Source organism: Alexandromys fortis, unplaced genomic scaffold (genome assembly GCF_014885135.2).
Source record: "Alexandromys fortis isolate MF-2015 unplaced genomic scaffold, M_Fortis_MF-2015_v1.1 scaffold_108, whole genome shotgun sequence".
NCBI classification, from domain to species: Eukaryota; Metazoa; Chordata; class Mammalia; order Rodentia; family Cricetidae; genus Alexandromys; species Alexandromys fortis.
In genome coordinates this window covers 5,113,262-5,132,102 of record NW_026067994.1, presented here as the reverse complement: position 1 = coordinate 5,132,102, position 18,841 = coordinate 5,113,262, and the positions used below count along the sequence as shown (strand labels likewise).

The window sequence follows — 18,841 nt, the reverse complement described above, 5'->3', positions numbered from 1 at the left end:
CTTTTGCAGGTAATGAGGAATTTTCACTTTCTTTGGAGCTGGAAGAATGATTAATTTTGCTGACAGAATATGAAACAGAGTGTCCTTTCTCCCACGATGTCCTACACCCACAGTCTGAGAGAAGGGAAAGACCACAAGTGTCTGGGCACCTGAGCTCAGCCTGCCCCACGTGGGGACAGGAAGCTGCAGACCACAGTGGTCAGGAGAGGCTCGCGGTGCAGTGCTGTGGCTGCTGGCTGACAGTGACTGGCTTCGAGAAGATACCATTCCAGTAAGGTACCGGCATCTCCTAGAGGCCCTTGATGCACTGCTGGTGTCCAAGGGAGGGCGTGTGTGGCAAGCACTTGGCATGTGCCAGTCAGGCCTTCTGGTACTGGCTTGTGGCCACCGGTGCGGGCAGAGCCACCATGGCAGTATAGAGCCCGACCTGGACAAGGCTGTGCGATGGTGCCAGGCTCTGGGAACATAACTTGGTGCCAGTGGTCTCTGGAACAGCTAAGGGCAAAGCCTGGTTTGGCCTGATGAACTGCCAAGTTGTCCCCAGATGCATATTCTTTGGGCTGTCCTCTCTGCACCGTGGACTCTGGCATACCCTGCTTCAACAGCTGCCTGCCTCTGCTGGGGGTTTCTGCAGAGACTGGCTGAGGACTCCCCTTGGGGCTCTCCTTCAGGTTCCCTTGAAGTTTTGCTTCATGCCTGCTCTTCTCCCTGGAAGGCTTGCCAGAGCGTCCTCTATGCTTTCCTAGCTCCCAAAGCTGCCCTGTGTCCGGACAGCACTTCCTCACTGTCTTTGCTTCATTTAAAGCTTGGTTGTTTTTAAATTTTCCTGTGACTTTCCAAACTTTTACCCATTCCCCGCTCTGCCTAGATGTAGATGTTTTTACTAATGCTAACAATTTAGCATTTATGCAGAAATACTGATGTTAGTGGTGGTGGTGGTGATTTCAATACGGAGGAGTGATTACTCCAGGTTGAGAAGACGTGTATGTGTGTGGGAGAGAGAGAGAGAGAATAAAAGGATGATGCATTTGAAACATCATTTTTCATTGATTTAATAATAGGCATATAATAAGTTTGTGTTAATTAAATTATTTTTAAACTAAACAAAATGGAACATCAACCATTTTAATTAGAAAACTTTGTAGGGTCAAGCACCACCGTAGGCTCAGGTGTCACCCACACCCTGGAACAGTGACATGCAGACTCTACTGAGTGAGTTCTGTCTAGCCTGAAGTCATGAGGTTTTGATGCATTTCCCAGAATGGGCACCAAAAAGACATCAACAGGCCCTAAAGACAATAAGATTTGTATTCTGGAAACCCAACAGCTCTGGCAATCTGGGTTGAGCTCCAACAGTAACAAATAAATGAAAGATGGAGTTGGAGACAAAGAATTGATCTGCCCTGTGAAGAAATTCCTGCTCTGCTATGCAGGATAGCACTGGGGTCCATTTCTCAGCAGCTGGGCAGCTGTAGGAGGTCTCAGGGTTATGCTCCACTGTAGTAAAAACAGTACTTGACTGGACCTTGACCAGCATCAAAATGTATATGGTGCCCGAGAACCCAACTATATGGGCAGCAATTGCTATTGTTTTCTTCTTCCAGCCAGCAGCCTTGGCTTCAAGATGCTGTCCGGATTCCAGCTGATGCAAAAGCCCAGGAACAAATTTTGTCTTTGCAGTAGACCACCCTCTCCCTTCTTCAAGGAAGGCCTCCTTCAGCCCCTAGCTGAGTCTCTTCTCAACCCCTATTTCTCACCTCCCTATTCTGTCCCATTTAGCATGTGGACCTTCCTGGGGAGACCTGAGTGTATTCTGTGTCTGTTTTCTGCCTTGTCCGTGATAGCTCCGTCCAGGGATAAGCAGTTACCCAGGTAAGTATATTTCATACCACTGTAGAGGTCCCATGTAAGGTATACCTAGAGTCCCCAAGGAAAAAGCTTTTTAAAACTCTTGTGTGTGCGAATGTGCACACAAGCATATGATGGATATGTGCATGATTGTGTGCATGTGACATGGTGCATGTGTGGAGGTCAGAGGACATCTTCAGATGTCAGTCATTGATTTCTACCTCGTTGGAGACAGGGGCTCCCTTGTTGTCTACCGCTTCCATAGATTCTCCTCTCTCTGCCTCCCATTCCCATAGAAGGGTGCTGGGATTAGACACATGCACTGTTACGTTTGACATGCGTGGCCTTTACCTGGATGCTGGGAATCTGTAAGCACTTTCCACATTGAGCCACAATCGTAGCTCCTTTCTCTTCCTTTTCCTCCCTCCCTCTCCTTGCTTTCCTCTCCTCGCTGCTCTTTCTTTGGAAACAGAGCAGGCTTTATATCCCAGACTGACTTTGAACTCCAGCTTTCCTGGGCCTTTTGGCTCAGCAACCTGTGCTCTAGATTTGAACACCTTCTTGTCCTTGCAGGCTTAATCAAACTCACTTGACCCCCTTGTTGCTGCGGATTCGAAAGGTAGGTCTGAAAGTTGAGGGATCACAGTTCACACTGGAAGGTTCCCCATTCCGGATCCTATCTGGCACTATGGACTACTTCCGGATACCGAGGCAGAACTGGAGGCTCAGCTTGAGGAAGATGAAAGTTGGTGGCTTCAACACCCTTACCACGTGAGTTGCTGTTCCTGGTTCTTGTTGAAGAATTTGCTCAAATGAATCCTGAGACTTCATTTGAACAGTCATTTTTAGATTAGTAGTAAGAAGGATAATTATTAGTTAGGGTTTCCTAAAGGGACAGTATACATACATACATACATACATACATACATACATACATACATAATACATACATACGGGATTAATAGAGTGGTTTACTGTAGTCTGAGTAGGATGTGTCCTGGTGGAAAGGCCAAGGATCTGAGAATTGTTCAGTCCATGAAACTGGGTGCCTTCGCAGCCCCAATCTGGTGCTCGAGTCCCACGAAAGTTCTCAAGAGTTGCAAAGTTCTCTTCAGTCTGCATTGGAATCCCATAGAAACTGGTTCTAATACCATCAAAGATAAACTTGCCAGCAATAGAGAGGGAAAGCAGGCAAAAATCAAATGCTTCCTTCTTCCATGTCATCTTTCGTGGGCCGTCCAAATTTTAGAGTGAGTCTTTTGTCCTCAGATGATCTACATTTGAGGCATCTCTTCCCACCTCAAATGATCCATTTAAGAGAATCCCTCACAAGCATGGTAGATGCTTGAGTTTTAGTTAATTCCAGATTTAATCATCATTAGTGGTTAAAAAAATGGCCCTCAAAGGGAGTGTCACTATAAGCAAGTGTGGTCTTGTTGGAGGAAGCGTGTCACCGTGGAAGCCGGTTTTGAGGTCTCATATATGTTTAAGCCACACCCAGTGTCTAAGACGACTTCCTATTACCTGTGCAAGATATATAACTCTCAGCTACTACCTCTCCAGCACCATGTCTACCTGCCTGCATGGTTCCCACCTTGATGATAATGGACTAAATAAACCTCTAAACTGTAAGCCAGACCCCAATTATATGTTTTCTTTTATAAGAGTTGCTGTATCATGGTGTATCTTTACAGCAATAGAAACCCTAACTGAAACAACCAAGATTAGTCATCATGATCTTGAGAGATGGCTCAGAGGTTAAGAGCACTGGCTGCTCTTCCAGAGGGCCTTATTTCAATTCCCAGCAACCACATGATGGCTCACAATCATCTATAATGGGATCTGGTACCCTCTTCTGGTGTACACTCATACATTCAGGCAGAACACTACATACATAATAAATAAATCTTTAAAAAAAAAAGATTAGTCATCATATCAAGCTTGTGGAATAGGCCTAGAATCTATATTTAGGAAAAGGAGCCAGGAGAATTGTTTAAGACCAGTTCCAGTTACATAGAAAATGGAAACTAGCCTAGGCTGCATAATATTTGTCAAGAAAACAAAACAACAAACACAACCAATCAATCAACAATCAAAAACCACCACCGAAATAGCAACTAACCAGAAAGGTGTGCAGTATATCATGGATGTCTTGGGGTACCTATTTGCTACCATGAAACAGATTTGTCAAGTAGAGAGGAGACTGGAAGCAGACTTCTTTCACGCTGGCTACGATTCAGGGAAATGGTCTCCTTAGAGCCTTTGCTGAGAAAATCTTCTGTGTGCCTGTCAAATGGTCACTGTCTCCCTCCACAGAAGGAGCAGAAGGGAACATTCCTCAACTCTCTACAGTGAGAATTTATGCTCCAGGAGGTAAACATCATTAAAATGTGGGGACCACACCCCACAAGCCTTTCCCTATCTCAGCGTTTTTAAACCACTAAGATTATCTGCACTGAATCTAAGCTTGTGAGGTGAAGTTTGAGTTTTCTTAAGCAATGTGGGCTCCAGCAAAGGCTTCTCTTTGTGAGGACCAGCTCCTGCTAGGCTGTGTTCTCAGAATCCTCTGTGGTAGTCAAGTTTCTCCTGGGAAGCACAATCAGCAGGTGTCTTAGGTTTCTATGGCTGTGATGAAACACCATGACCAAAAAGCAAGTTGGGGACGAAAGGGTTTATTAGGCTTACATTTCAGCATTGCTGTTCATTACTCAAGGAAGTCAGGATAGGAAGTCAAAGAGGGCAGGAATCTGGAAGCAAGAGCTGATGCAGAGGCCATGGAGGAGAGCTGCTTACTGGCTTGTTACTGTTTGAGAGATTCAGTCCATTAACATCATGTCAGGGAGCATGGCTGTGTGCAGGCCGACATGGTGCTAAAGCTGAGAGTGCGTCATCTTGCAGGGAACAGGAAGTCACTGACTGTCCCACTCAGGGAAACCTGAGAAAAAGACCTCACAGCCCACCCCCACGGTGACAAACTTCTTCCAACAAGGGCACACCTTCCAATAGTGATATTCCCTTTGGGTGCCATATTTCTTTCAAACCACCACAGCAGGTAAAGGGTGGTTATAATGAATTGCTCACAAAGTTGTGGGGGATGGGAACTCTTCATGGCTGCAGTTAGGAGGTTGGAAACTCTAGACAGAAGAGAGTGAACTTGCTTTGAAGTCTTTAGGCTTACGAGCAAGATGTCTGATGGAGAAAGTTCCAGTTCAAAAGCAGGCAGAGTCTAAACCCCAAAACAAGGGCTAAGAGCAGCAATACACACCTGTGAGCCTAACACATAGGAGGTCGATCAGGAGTATCACAAGCATAAGGTCAGTCTGGGATATATAGTGAGACCCTGCCACAGAACAAAACTCAAGAACAAAACTGAAAGATTGTTTTGGAGACTCACCCACATGGCTACATATACTGCTTTTTTTCATTTAAAAAAAAACCACATGGAATTCTAAGGATAATCACACTACAATGTGTTTATCATATAGATATATAATATGTTTTTATCATATATATAATCTTGTGTATACATCTTGCTTATCTTTTATCTTGTGTATATATACATATATAATATATATTCAGTATATAATATTACATATGCATTTATATAAAATGCGTGTATATATGTGAAATATTGTAGATAAAAAGAAATAGAATGCATATGACAAAAAGATGTTAAAGTAACCCACAGAACAGCATGAGAAGTTGTCTACCAGAACTGGATCTGCAGTAAACAGACCTGCGGAGGTCGGAAGAGGACTCCAGGAACTGAGGTTATGGATAGTTGAGGATACTGGGAGTCAAACCTGGGTCCTCTGCAAGAGCAACAAGTACTTAACCACTGAGCCATCTCCTCTGTTGAGATTCTTGAGGCAGATTCTATATATAGTTGTTTTGATTTTTTTAAATCAAATTTGGAGAAGTTTGTTTGTTTTGTTTTGTTTTGTTTTGTTTTGGTTTGGTTTGGTTTGGTTTTTGAGAGGGTTTTTCTGTAGCTTTGGGGCCTGTCCCAGAACTAGCTCTTGTAGACCAGGCTAGCCTCAAACTCAGAGATTACCCTGCCTCTGCTTCCCATGTGCTTGGATTAAAGGAGTGCACCACCACTGCCTGGCAGAGAAGTTTGACTTTTTTCCACTACATTCCTTGCTGTAGGGCTCCAATGACCTGTATGTTAGATCCTTGACCAGTTCTCACATTCCATTAAAGCACTATTTATTCAATCTTCTTTTTTATCCTATTATACTTTTCAATAGCTTCATTCATTATAACTTTCTTTTTTAGGGGGTTGGAGGGAGTTTTGTGAGAGGATATTTTATTTCTTTTTCTTTATTATACTCAGAATATCTTCCATTACTCTCTCTCTCTCTCTCTCTCTCTCTCTCTCTCTCTCTCTCTCTCTCTCTCTCTCTCTCTCTCTCTCACACACACACTCCACTGAACTAGGTGCACAGCCCTTTTTACTTTTCATTTTGAGACGGGGTCTTGCTAAATTGCTGATGTTACCCTTGAACTCTCTACCAGAATTAGTCATTGAACTGTGCATCCCTGTGCCTTATCACCCGTATCTGGAAATAAGGACATGACATGTGTCACCAGGTCTGGTATTTTTTGTTTTTGTTTTCTTTTGTTTTGTTTTTTGGCAGACTCTCACTATGTAGCCTAGGCTGGCCTCAAACTTGAGAGCCTCTCCATTCAGCCCCCAAAGTGATGCTATTATACGCATGTACCACCACACCCAACAGTTTGTGTGTGTGTGTGTGTGTGTGTTTTTTTTTTTTTTTTTTTGGTTTTTCCAGACAGGGTTTCTCTGTGGCTTTGGAGTTTTTGTGTGTTTTTAAGGTTGCTTTTCACACAGGGCTTGCTATATAGGCAACTGGCCTTTAACCCATGATCCTCCTGCCTCAGGCTCCTCCATGCTTGCAATGCAGGTGCCACACTGGGGGCTTCAGTGTGGAAACATTCCACTTTCTCCAAGTGAAAGACGCTTGCTTCTAGGATAAAACTAGAGCAGTCAGTACTGAAGAAGTGCATGATGGGAGAGCTTCTTATGTTCCTCTTTTTCCACATGACAGGCATGTTCCTTGGAACCTCCATGAGCCAACAGTGGGCCAATTTCACTTCACTGAAAACTTGGACCTCATGTATGTATTCATACTTTAATTACTTGACTCTGAAATTCAGATAGGGATGTGCTTGGGGAACTGGGTGAAGGAATGGCTGTATAGCCTGCTTCTTGGTTGTTTTTGTCGTTGTTGTTGCTGCTGTTGTTGTTGTTGTTTTGAGGAAGGGTCTATTAGACCATGTAACTCCACCTAGCTTGGAATTCTCTATGTAGATCAGGCTGGTCGCACATTCACAGAGCACTGCTTGCCTCTGCTTTCTTACTCCTAGAATTAAAGGTATGTGTCATCAACCCTTGGCCTATAATTCTGTTTTAATAGCCAGCCAAAAGCTCTAAGAACTTTTTGCCTGACTTGAAGCCTCCTTGAGTCATTGGTATATGGCTTATACAGGCCATAGCCTACTATTACAGTATGGTCTGCATCTTGTTTTAGCCGGCATCCTACAGAATGCATCAAGAAGAACCTGCTCTCTTAGCTATAGTGTCAGACTTCTGAGCTATAGTTTATAGTGCAGAGAGAAAGGCCAATACAACATATTGAGGCAATACAACCTATTCCAGAACCAGCTAGGGTCAAGTCAGGAAAGACAGTGGTGATGACAAAGTTGAGTCAAGTTTAGAAGTTGCTCAGAAGTAAATGGGAAGGGACTGTGTGCAGCAGAGGCAAAGTCAGAGACGTGAAAAAGCAGTTCATGTCACTCAAGGTGATGTTAGATGCTGTAACATGTAAGCCTCACGTCCCTGCAAAAGTAAAAGTCTGTTTTCATTTAAATGGGATCTTTCTGACTGGCATATTTTTCTCTTCTAATAAATAATACTGAAAGAGAATTCAGGGTACCTTTGTCTTAAATCTTCAACACTGTTGTCTAAGTCATTGTCCATTTGGGTACTGAGTCCACAAGAGAAAGAAAGAGAAAGGGAAAAGAAGGAAGGAAGGAAGGAAGGAAGGAAGGAAGGAAGGAAGGAAGGAAGGAAGGAAGGAAGGAAAGAAAGAAAGAAAGAAAAAAAGGAAAGAGGAAGAGAGCTGCTATGCCAAGCCATTACTTTGAGGAAAATGTCACTGTGACTGCTTTCTTTCCAGAGCTTTTGTCACCATGGCTTCAGACGAGGGGCTCTGGGTCATTCTGTGCCCAGGTCCCTACATCGGCAGTGACCTGGACCTTGGAGGCTTGCCCAGGTGAGTTGTGGTCTGAAGGTCCCTGGGTGGGAAGCACATTCACAGGGCTTTATTTCTGGATGTATTTAGAAAACTTACACCATTTTGTTTCCTGATGGCAGGTACTTACAGGTACGGTTTTGAATCTGGCTGTTTTCTCTTAATTAACACTTTCAAAGTTTAAGCATGTGGTAGCAGGACCATTTATCTGTGCTGTTTTCCTTTTTCTAGCTGAGTATTTTCCGGGATGGTCAGGTTCTCCATCCCTCACACACACAAACCAAGAACCTCCAAACAGCCTTATGACTGTCTCATTCTAGAATACAGGCTGATAATTTTTTCCTGAAAAAGGCTAGATAGTAATCCCAGCTGAGATGCAAGGATGGTCACAAATTTGGGGCCATCCTGGGCTGCATAATGATGTAGGCTTCTAGGATAGTCAGTGCTATTTAGTACGATTTTGATACAAAGTCCTAATTGCAAATATTTTAGGTTTTCCAAGCCACATTCAGCCTCTGTAATTAGCCTGAAAACTGAAGAAAAGTATGTGAACAACTGGGTACAATTGTGCTGACAAAACTATTTAATGATCAGAGAGCAGGTCAGACTTGGCTTTTGGGCTGTACTTTGGTGAGCTCTGTCTTGAATCACAGTTACAAATTCCCCTAGCCCCCACATCTTTGGGGCATGGGGATGTTCTCATAGGCAGAGACTGCTCTTTCTTGGAGCTGGACCACATCCCCACATCTCACCGTCTCTATGGCCTTGCAAACAGGGGCCCTGTGTTAGATCTCCTTTGCCGTAGTGTTTCCTATCACCGGTTCCCATCCTGAGTCTGAATCTCACCTTTTCAATCACAGCTGGTTACTCAAGGATCCCAAAATGAAGCTGCGGACAACTTACAAGGGATTCACCAGAGCGATGAATGAGTATTTCAATCATCTGGTTCCCAAGATAGCAATGTTCCAGGTAAAATCCAGTCCTCGTCTCTGCTGGTAAGGGAAGTGATTGCCAGCTTAACTTCCTGGCTCATTGCGGCTTGTTGCTTGCTCCTTTCTGTGCTCTGAGAAGCAGGGAGCATATGCTGGCTACTGTGTGTGTTTGCAGCCAGGATTTCCAGGTTCTTTCTAGGGAAGCTTCTGCCTTTAGACTCTAATAGGACATGATGGCTCATGCTGTATTTCCTGCCTTTGACAGTTGAAGTGACAGGATCCGGCCTGAGCTACCTATTGAGACCCTGTCTCAAAGCAGGGACAGGATCTGGATTTAATTACTCTCCTTTTCTCTTCCCACACCAGCTGTTAAATTCTGCTCTATCTATCTATCTATCTATCTATCTATCTATCTATCTATCTATCTATCATCTATCTACTGATCGATTGTGTGAGATGGAACTCAGGTCATCAGGTTTTGTGGTAATTTTTTTTTTTTTGCTTTAAGATGGCTATCTTGGCTTCCCAGTTTGACTTTTTCAATATTTATTTTTATCTTACCTATAACTATATGTGTGTGTGCATATGTATGTATGTATCTATGTATGTATGTATGTATGTACTGTCATGCTTGGTGCATAAGGAACCTGAAAAGGGTGTTGGATCCCCTAGAACTGTAATTACAAAGAGTCGTAAGCTACCATGTGTTTCTGGGAAATGAACCCCAGTCCTCCTGAAGAGCATCAAGGGTTCTTAGTTATTGAGCCATCTCTCCTGCCTCTCTTTGCCACCCTGAGTTTGACTTTTGAATTTGAGTCTTAGATCTTTTCCTGATCTAACAATTAGTGTTGTAAGGTTTTCTTGCATTATTAGGCAGTGGTAATGGGTTCACAGATCCTGGTCAGCCATGCTCTCCCAAGGAAAATAATGTGTCCTCTAGTGATTTGGGGTTCTCAGCTGCAATCCTCGGTGTTTAGTGTCTTTGTACCAAACAATATTTTCTTATCTTTTTTTTATAAAAAGGTTTTATTTATTTTCACATGTCTGAGCCTGGATGAATGTCTGTGCACCACATGTGTACATTGCCCAAGGAGGCCCTTGGGAGTGAGTTGCAGAGAGTTGTGAGCCACAGTGTAGGTGTTGGGAGTTGAACCCAGGTCCCCATGAACAGAAGCCAGTACTCTTAGCCTCTAGTCCCTCTCTCCAGCCCCAAAACAATATTTTCAATTTAGGTTGGCTTCAGTTGAGACAGAACTGCACATTAGGCTGAAGAATGTCTATTCCATGTAGAAAATGAGTAGAGAGTGATAAATTTTAATTACTTTGGTCTCAGTTAGGATTTCTGTGGCTGTGAAGAGATAACATGAGCACAGCAACTTTTAGAAAGGAAAAGTTTAATCAAGACTGGCTTACAGTTGAGAGGTTTAGTTCGTTATCATCATGGCAGGAAGCCTGGCAGCATGAAGGCAGATATGGTACTGGAGAGGTAGCTGAGAGTTCTGCATCTTGATCTGCAGGCATCAGGAAGTGACAGTGACACATTGGCCAGGCTTGAGCTTCTGAGACCTCAATGCCCACTCTCCTAGTGACACACCTCTTGCAAAAAAGTCACACCTATTCCATCAAGGCCACACCTCCTAATAGTGCCACTCCCTATGGACCTATGGGGGCCATTTCCATTCAAACCATCACAAAATCAGTACTTACCAAACTTATTTTATCCTCACAGTAATTATTTTAGATTAGTATATATTAAATGGAGGCAATGCCAAAACATGCGTTTGTTTAGATGAATGTTTCACATGGTTGAACTTTTTGGGGGAATAGACTATCATTGCTCCAGAAAGCTATTAAAACTCATAAGTGACCAACTACACAAGCCAGTGCACATTTGAGAGATAGGCAAGATGGCCTTTTTCAGAGACATGGTGTCCATAGACACATGTAGCTACCTAAATTAATGTAAACAAAGTACAATTAGAACTTAAGTTTCCAGGGCACATACTTCTTCTTCACTGTACCAATAACTACAAGCAACTGGTTGCTATTATATGGACAGCATACAAATAGAATCTCAGGTTTTGGTAGAGTGCCTGCCTTCCACAAAAGCCCTGAGTTCAATCCTCAGCATCTCATAAACCAGTGTGGTTTTCCAAGTTTGCAATCCCAGAAGTTATGGGGTAAAGGCAATAGGGCCAGAAGTTCAAGATTGTCTTCCTGGTCATAAGGAGTTTGAGACAAGAGACCCTGCCTCAAAAATTAAAAAAAAAAAACAAGCTGGGTATGGTGGTGTACATGTTTAATCTCAACACTTAGGAGACAGAGTCAGGCAGATCTCTGTGAGGTCAAGGACAAACCATCTACATAGGGAATTCCAAGCCAGTCAGGGCTCCATAGTGAGAACCTGTTTCCAGAACAGAACTGAACAGAAGACAGCCGTTTGTGCTCACCCTTCCTAAGTTAGAATACTGCAGCCTTGAAACTTCAACCTGGAATCCCTAAGTGAGTTTTGCCTCATCCAGGGATGAGTTTTGTCCAGGTGATGTTGAGAGCTCTTGGAACACCCCCTGCAGCCTCATGGGTCAGTACACCCATACTACTGAGCATTCCTCTCTAGAATGTTTCAATCAAATTTATCACATTCCAGCTCTTCTGCCTCAGGTCATTCTGGGTCCTGACAGCTTCTGAATCTTTCTTCTTTTCTGCTCTATTCTTCATCAGAAAGATAAAGAGCCTAAGACAAAAGAGAAGAAGCTGCTTTTGAAAGTCTTTCCATGTTTGTCAGCTAAGAGTATGCACTTTAGAAAATTAAAGCACACCTTTAATCTTGGTGTCCTTTTTACTTCCCTGCTAAATAACTTAGGGATGATGCTTGCTTGCTTAGGATAGATGCTTGCTCACTATCTTCCCATTTCAACTCTGGCTGTCTTGAGTATCTCCTCAGTCATTATGGTCAGATTTGGGTGTGCAAACACTTCAGTCAAAGGAGTACAGAATCCTGGACACTCCCATGTCGCTAACATTGTCATGGAGTTGAATTCCTTAGAGTGTCTTTCTCCCCACATGTGAGACACCTTCTGGTTAGCCTACATGTTCCTGAAGGAAGTTTGAGGAAATAGTTTAAGTTTGGCTATGAAAGTGAAAAGGACAAGATGGAATCAATAGAGAGGCTGGTGGTCCATGCAAGTTAATCTTCACGTAGGACCTTAAAGCATCTTAAATGAAGATGACGGTGCCAAAAGCAGTGTCCCTAATGTGAAACTCTTGGGTGATGGGGAGGGTGTCTCTGGAAGTTTGAGCCCTCACAATGAACATATTAAAGTATGCAGAAATGGTGGTTTTTCAGGGGATACTTTTAAAGGAACTATTTTGGAAGCATTTGACTTCTCACATAGAGGCACTGATGGTGAATGAAAGAAATGACCAACACTGAGGTACAGTCTGGAGTTGGGTGCGCTGTTATTGTGTGTGTGCCTAGAATTCAGAAAATCCAGTCTTATTTAATCCCATCAATATCTCATTCTTCTATTCTTCCCTCCTTTGACCCTCAGTATACAAAAGGAGGCCCTATCATCGCTGTGCAAATTGAGAATGAATATGGCTCCTACAATATGGATAAGAAGTATATGGCATATGTCAAAACGGTAAGTGCTCTGTTTCTGTGGTTTGTTATATTGTGGCACAAACACATCCCGGATGCCTGTAGCTTGCCTGGAACTGTGAACTGTGCGGATGGATAGGGTCCAGTTTTATGTTTGATCTTTGGTTATATTCTAGTCAATGGCCTGGCAATAACACGGATGGCTCTGACAGATTGCAGAGACCCACACTAGGACAGCTTCACTCTCTAGGACTCTCAGCTTCCTTCTGAGTGACATTTAACATGTGCTTCTCCATTCTTTTACTTTCAGATGTAACCATTTCTTAGGATACGAATAAACAGTACATAAGTTGCACAGTTAGATTTGCTGTTGCGCTGGGAGTGGTGAATGTCAGAGGGTCGACAGTTCAAGATCACCCTCAGCTACATAGTGAGTTGGAGGTCAGCCTGTGTGACATGAGACCCTGTCTCAAAACACCACTGTCTGACTTTCCTTTTATGTGGCTGTGGTAAAATATTCTGATGAATTTAAACTCAGGCTTCAATGGCCAGTCCAGCCAGCTGGGGAAAAGTGAAATCAGCTGAGCTTGGAACAGCGGCTCGCATTACTTCTATTGCCAGGCAGCAGAGGGAGAGAGAGACATGGTTGCTCGCTAGTGCTTAGCCTGCTTTCTGCATTTTATGGAGCCCAGGATCTCCAGAGCGAGAATGATCCTGCTCACAATTCAGATGGATCTTCCTAGTTCAGTTAATGTAATTGAGACAATCCTGCATAGGCTTAAAAGCCCATCCCTCCAGTGATTCCAGATCCTGCCAGTTTGAGCGTGAACAATCACCCTTCCAACCACCAGCACGCAGGCCTTGTGAATGGGAATTAGCCTGTTGACACTCATTGCCAATACATCTGGCCTAGCTCTGGAGCATTGTTGCCTTGCGTTTGTTCCACTTCTGGCTTTGTGGTCCCATGCCCTCCTGCTGTCAGGATGACTTTGAATCTTTGATCCCCCTGCCTCCACCTCCCAAGTGCTTGGATAGGAAATGGTTATCATCACATCTAGTCTATGTGCTGCTGAGGCTGCAGTTCAAGGCTTTTTGCATGATACACAAGCACTCCACCAACAAAGTCATTCACCCAGTTTTTAAAAAATAAATTACAAAAGGTTTTAAATTGTAAAAGTTAATGTTTCTTTATATGTGTCAGGATATATGTCCCGCCATGTGCATGTGGTGGTCAGAAGACATCTTGAGGGAGCCAAGTAGGCTCTTCTTCCACCTCGTAGGTCGCAGGAATTGAATTCAAGTATCAGGCTTGTCAGCAGGTGCTGTTATGCATCCAGTCTTCTCCAGACACTGAATATTTTCACCATCCCATTTTCTAGGATCAGCTATTGCCTCTTTTCCTTACTGAGACCTCAGGCCCTTACATTCTATCTCTGTCTAGGTTCTCCAACTAAATCTTTAGGAAATACTTTGCTCAACTGTGCAGTTGTGATAGAAAAGTCAGTGGGAGCTGAGGCAGAACCTCCACAAGAGTAGGTACAAGGGAGCAACCGCCAAAGGAGCAGGCCAGAGTCAGAGACCTCTATGGAACAGGGTATGAGTCAGGGACCTCTGAGGGAGCAGACCAGAGTCAGGAATATCTGTGGGAACAAGCCTGAGCCAGCACTCTCCTCCGAAGCAAGCCTGAGTCAAGTATCTCAGCCAGAGCAGACTTGGGGCAGAGACCTCCACAGAAGCAGGCTTGAGACTGTGACCTCCTCAGGAGCAGACCTGAGGCAATGACATCCACAGGAGAAGGCACAAGGGAGTCACTGCTGAGGGAGCAGGCCCTAGCGAGAGACTTCTGCAGGTCCCACAGGTCCCACACGAGTAAGAACCTCTGAGGGAGCATGTCCAAACCAGAGACCTTGGACCAGGCCCAAACAAGAGACTTCAGCAGGAATAGGCCCAGGACAGGGATATCTACGGAAACAGGTCTGAGCCAGTGACCACTGCCAGAGCAGGCACAAGACAGCGACCTCAGCAGAAGCTGCCCCAAGCATGCAACCTCCCTAGGAGCAGGCCTGGATGACCCCCGGTATTGCAGAGCTACACCCAGGAACACCAAGTGAACTCTGGGGTGGCTGGAAGCATGCCCCTGAATGCAACACAAGGAGCAACCATCTGAGCATTGGATCCACTGGCACCTCGAAGATTGCTCACAAGAGACACAGCCCCATCTACACCAATCAGAGGAAAACATGGGTAGACAAGTTAAGAACACACTCACCACCACAAAGAGCAACATGACACCAATAAAAACTAGTGCCCTACAACAGCAAGACATGATCACTCAAATATAGGTGAAGCAAAAGAAAATGATCTAAAAATTAACTTTTAGAGAATGTTTGAGGCCCTTAAAGAGGAAATAAAAAATTCCCTCAAAGAAATGGAGGAAGAGACAAACAAAAAATTGGAAGAAGCTGGGCGGTGGTGGTGCACGCCTTTAATCCCAGCACTCGGGAGGCAGAGACAGGCTGATCTCTGGGAGTTCAAGGCCAGCCTGGTCTACAAGAGCTAGTGCCAGGAGAGGCACCAAAGCTAACAGAGAAACCCTGTCTCAAAAAAAACAAAAAACAAAAAAAATGGAAGAAATCAAGAAATCCCTTAAAGAAAACCAAGAAAAAGCAATCAAACAGATGAAAGAAATTATTCAATACTTGAAAAATCAAAATAGAGAAAATAAAGAAAATATGAACCCAGGGAATTATGGAAATTATGAGAAAGCAATCAGGAACCACAAGTGCAAGCATAAACAGCAGAATACAAGAGATAGAAGAGAGAATCTCAAGTACTGAAAATACAATAGAGAAAATAGATTCATTGGCCAAAGAAAACATTAAATCTAACAAAAGCTAAGCACAAAATATCCAGGATATATGGGACACCGTTAATAGACTGGATAAAATAGAAATTCCCTTGCCACATAAAAATCAAAACACTAAACATACAGAATACAGAAAGATTATTAAGAGCTGCAAAAGAAAAAGACCAATTAACATATGAAGGCAAACATATCAGAATTATACCTGACTTCTCAATGAAAACAATGAAAGCCAGAAGGTCCTGGTCAAGCATTATGCAGTCATTAAGAGAACATGAATGCCAGACCAGACTACTATACCCAGGAAAACTTTCAATCACCATAGAAGGACAAAACAAGATATTCCATGACAGAATCAGATTTAACCAAAATCTAGCTACAAACCCAGCCCTACACAAAGTACTAAAGGAAAACTCCAACCCAAGGAAGTTGGCTACATCCACAAAAACACAGACAATAGATGATTTCACAGCAGCAAATTCCAAAAAACACACATAATAACATCACCACCAACAAAAACTAAAATAACAGGAGCTAACAGTAACTGGTCATTAATATTCCTTAATATTAATGAACTCAACTCACCTATAAAAAGGCACAGGCTAACAGATTGGATATTAAAACAGAATTCAACCTTCTGATGCATACAAGAAACACACCTCAACCTCAAAAACAGACATCACTATAGAGTAAAGGGTTGGGGGAAAAATTCCAACCAAATGAACCTAAGAAACAAGCTAGTGTAGCTATTCTAATATTTAACAAAATAGACTTTAAATTAAAATCAATCAAAAGAGACAATGAAGGACATCTCATATTAGTCACAGGAAAAATCCATCAAGAGGAAATCTCAATACTAAACATCTATGCTCCAAATAAAAGGCACCCTCACATCTTAAAAAATAAACCCAAACTTCTAAAGCTTAAATCATACATTAAACCCCAAATACTAATAGTGGGAGAATTCAACACCCCACTCTCACCACTGGCCAGGATTGTCAGACAGAAAATTAACAGAGAAATAAGAGAACTAACAGATGTTATGACGCAAATGAACTTAACAGACATCTATAGAACATTTAACCCAAACATAAAAAAATATACCTTCTGCTCAGCAGCTCATGGAACCTTCTAAAAATTGACCAACATACTAGGTAACAAAGCAAACCACAACAGATACCAAAAAAAATTGGAATAACCTCGTATTTCTTATCAGGTCACCATGGTTTAAAATTAGAATTTAACAGCAACACTAATTCCAGAAAGTCTACAAACACATGAAAATTAAACAATGCTCACCTGAATCATCAATGGGTCAAGTGTGAAATTAAAGGTTTACTAGAATTCAATGAAAATGACCAACACATACACAAATTTATGGGACACAATGAAAGCAGTGTTCAGATGAAAGTTCATAGCACTAATGCCTACATAAAGAAGCTGGAAAAAAATCCTACAGGAGTGAGTAAACAGAACTTTTGAAAACTCTAGAACAAAAAGAAGCAAACTCACTGAGGAGGACTAAACAACAGGAATTAATCAAATTGAGAGCTGAAATCAACAAAATAGAAACAAAGAAAACAATACAAAGAATCAATGAGACAAAGAGTTGGTTCTTTAAAAAAAAAAAAAAAACAGGAAAATAGACAAACCTTTACCCAAACTAACCAAAGGCACAGAGAGAATATCCAAATTAACAAAATCAAAAATGAAAAGGGGGACATAATAACAGACATGGAGGAAATCCAAAGAATCATCAGGTCCTATTTCAAAAACCTGTGCTCCACCAAAATGGAAAACTTAAAGAAAACTGACAATTTTACGCATAAATAACACTTACAAAAATTAAATCAAGACCATAAGCAAATTGAATAGACCTATAACTGCTAAAGAAAGAAAAGTAGTCATCAAAAGTCTCCCAACAAAAAAAATATATATCCAGGACCAGATGGTTTCAGCTCAGAATTCTACAAGATTTCAAAGAAGAACTAATACCAATACTCTTCAAATTGCCCCACACAGGAGAAACAGAAGGAACATTGCCAAACTCTCTTTTTATGAGGCTACAATTACCCTGGTACACAACTCACACAAAAACATTACTAAGAAAGATAATTACAGACCAATCTCACTCATGAACATTGATGCAAAAAATACTCAATAAAATACTGGCAAATCAAATCCAAGAATACATCAGGAAAATCATTCACCATGATCAAGTTGGCTCCACCCCAGAGATTTAGGGCTGGTTCAACATACAAAAATCTGTCAATGTATGACTAATAAAGGATTGCTTTGAGCCCATAGCAGAACAGGGCAGAAAGAGCTAGGTGGGAAAAACTAAAGGGAATGCTGGGAGAAAGAAGGCAGAGGGGAATCCCACATCACCTCCCCTTTTCTGTTTAAAGAAAAAGAGGAAAGTTTTAACTTTAACATAGTAAAATTACATATAATAAGACATGTATCAAGTAAGAATTATAGTTACAATATGTTTGTTTTAACTTTATAGCATAAAAGTGGTTGCATGGGGAATGAAGCCTTCCACTCCATGTCTCAACTGAATGGTGGTATTTCCATGGCTATAGTTCTTTTGGTTTTTTTTCCACCCCTAGGAAGAAGCAAACTCATGGGCCCAGGGCAACCCATTTATTTCTCTTACTGACTTTCTCCCCAGGCTTTGGTGTCAAGAGGGATCAGTGAGCTGCTCATGACTGCAGACGATGGCCTGAATCTGAGAAAGGGCCACTTGAAAAACGGTATGATATTGATTGCACTTATTTCTACACTGGCCAAGTTGAAAAAGCACAGGTCTTTCTATACGTCATCCTTCCAATTCCTGGTGGTAAGAACTTGTGGTCAAAACTGAGTTAGGACGTAGGGCCCAACCTTGGTGCACAGCAGCTGTTATGACCAGAGCGTTACTCCTCCCTTTCAAATGTTGAGTGGCCTAGCACAGGGAACAGTTGGGGCACAAGTAAGTTGTCTCCAATTCTGACAAGAGTCCCTGACTGAACCACACAGAATGGAGGGGTTTCAGAGCAGTCGTACTGCCATGGACCCAGCCCTGGCTGTTCTAGGAACAAACGAGTCCAGAGAATAAAAGCAGGGTTGGGAGTCGGGTGGGAGGGAGTAAATGTCAGGGTAGAGCACTTGCTTAGCATGTGTACATGGGATCAACATGCAAAGAGGAGAGAATGGATGCATAGGGACCAAGATTATGAAAAGCAATAGAGCAATTCTTGAATTCTTCTCTCTAAGTGATTTTGTCAACTCCATTCTCTTCCAATGCTCTCGTCCATAATTTTGTGTGTGTGTGTGTGTG

General features: G+C 42.6%; 1 protein-coding gene across 1 annotated transcript in view; it reads left to right on the top strand.

Moving 5' to 3' along the window:
* The first annotated feature begins 1,780 nt into the window (after nt 1-1,780).
* LOC126512345 (beta-galactosidase-1-like protein 2) overlaps nt 1,781-18,841 on the top strand; it is a 38,587-nt gene continuing 21,526 nt past the window's right edge. The window contains exons 1-7 of the mRNA XM_050160077.1: nt 1,781-1,872; nt 2,422-2,619; nt 6,918-6,986; nt 8,049-8,144; nt 8,984-9,092; nt 12,607-12,699; nt 18,194-18,275. Coding sequence (XP_050016034.1) covers nt 1,781-1,872; nt 2,422-2,619; nt 6,918-6,986; nt 8,049-8,144; nt 8,984-9,092; nt 12,607-12,699; nt 18,194-18,275 — 739 coding nt within the window. The remainder of the gene's footprint in view (nt 1,873-2,421; nt 2,620-6,917; nt 6,987-8,048; nt 8,145-8,983; nt 9,093-12,606; nt 12,700-18,193; nt 18,276-18,841) is intronic.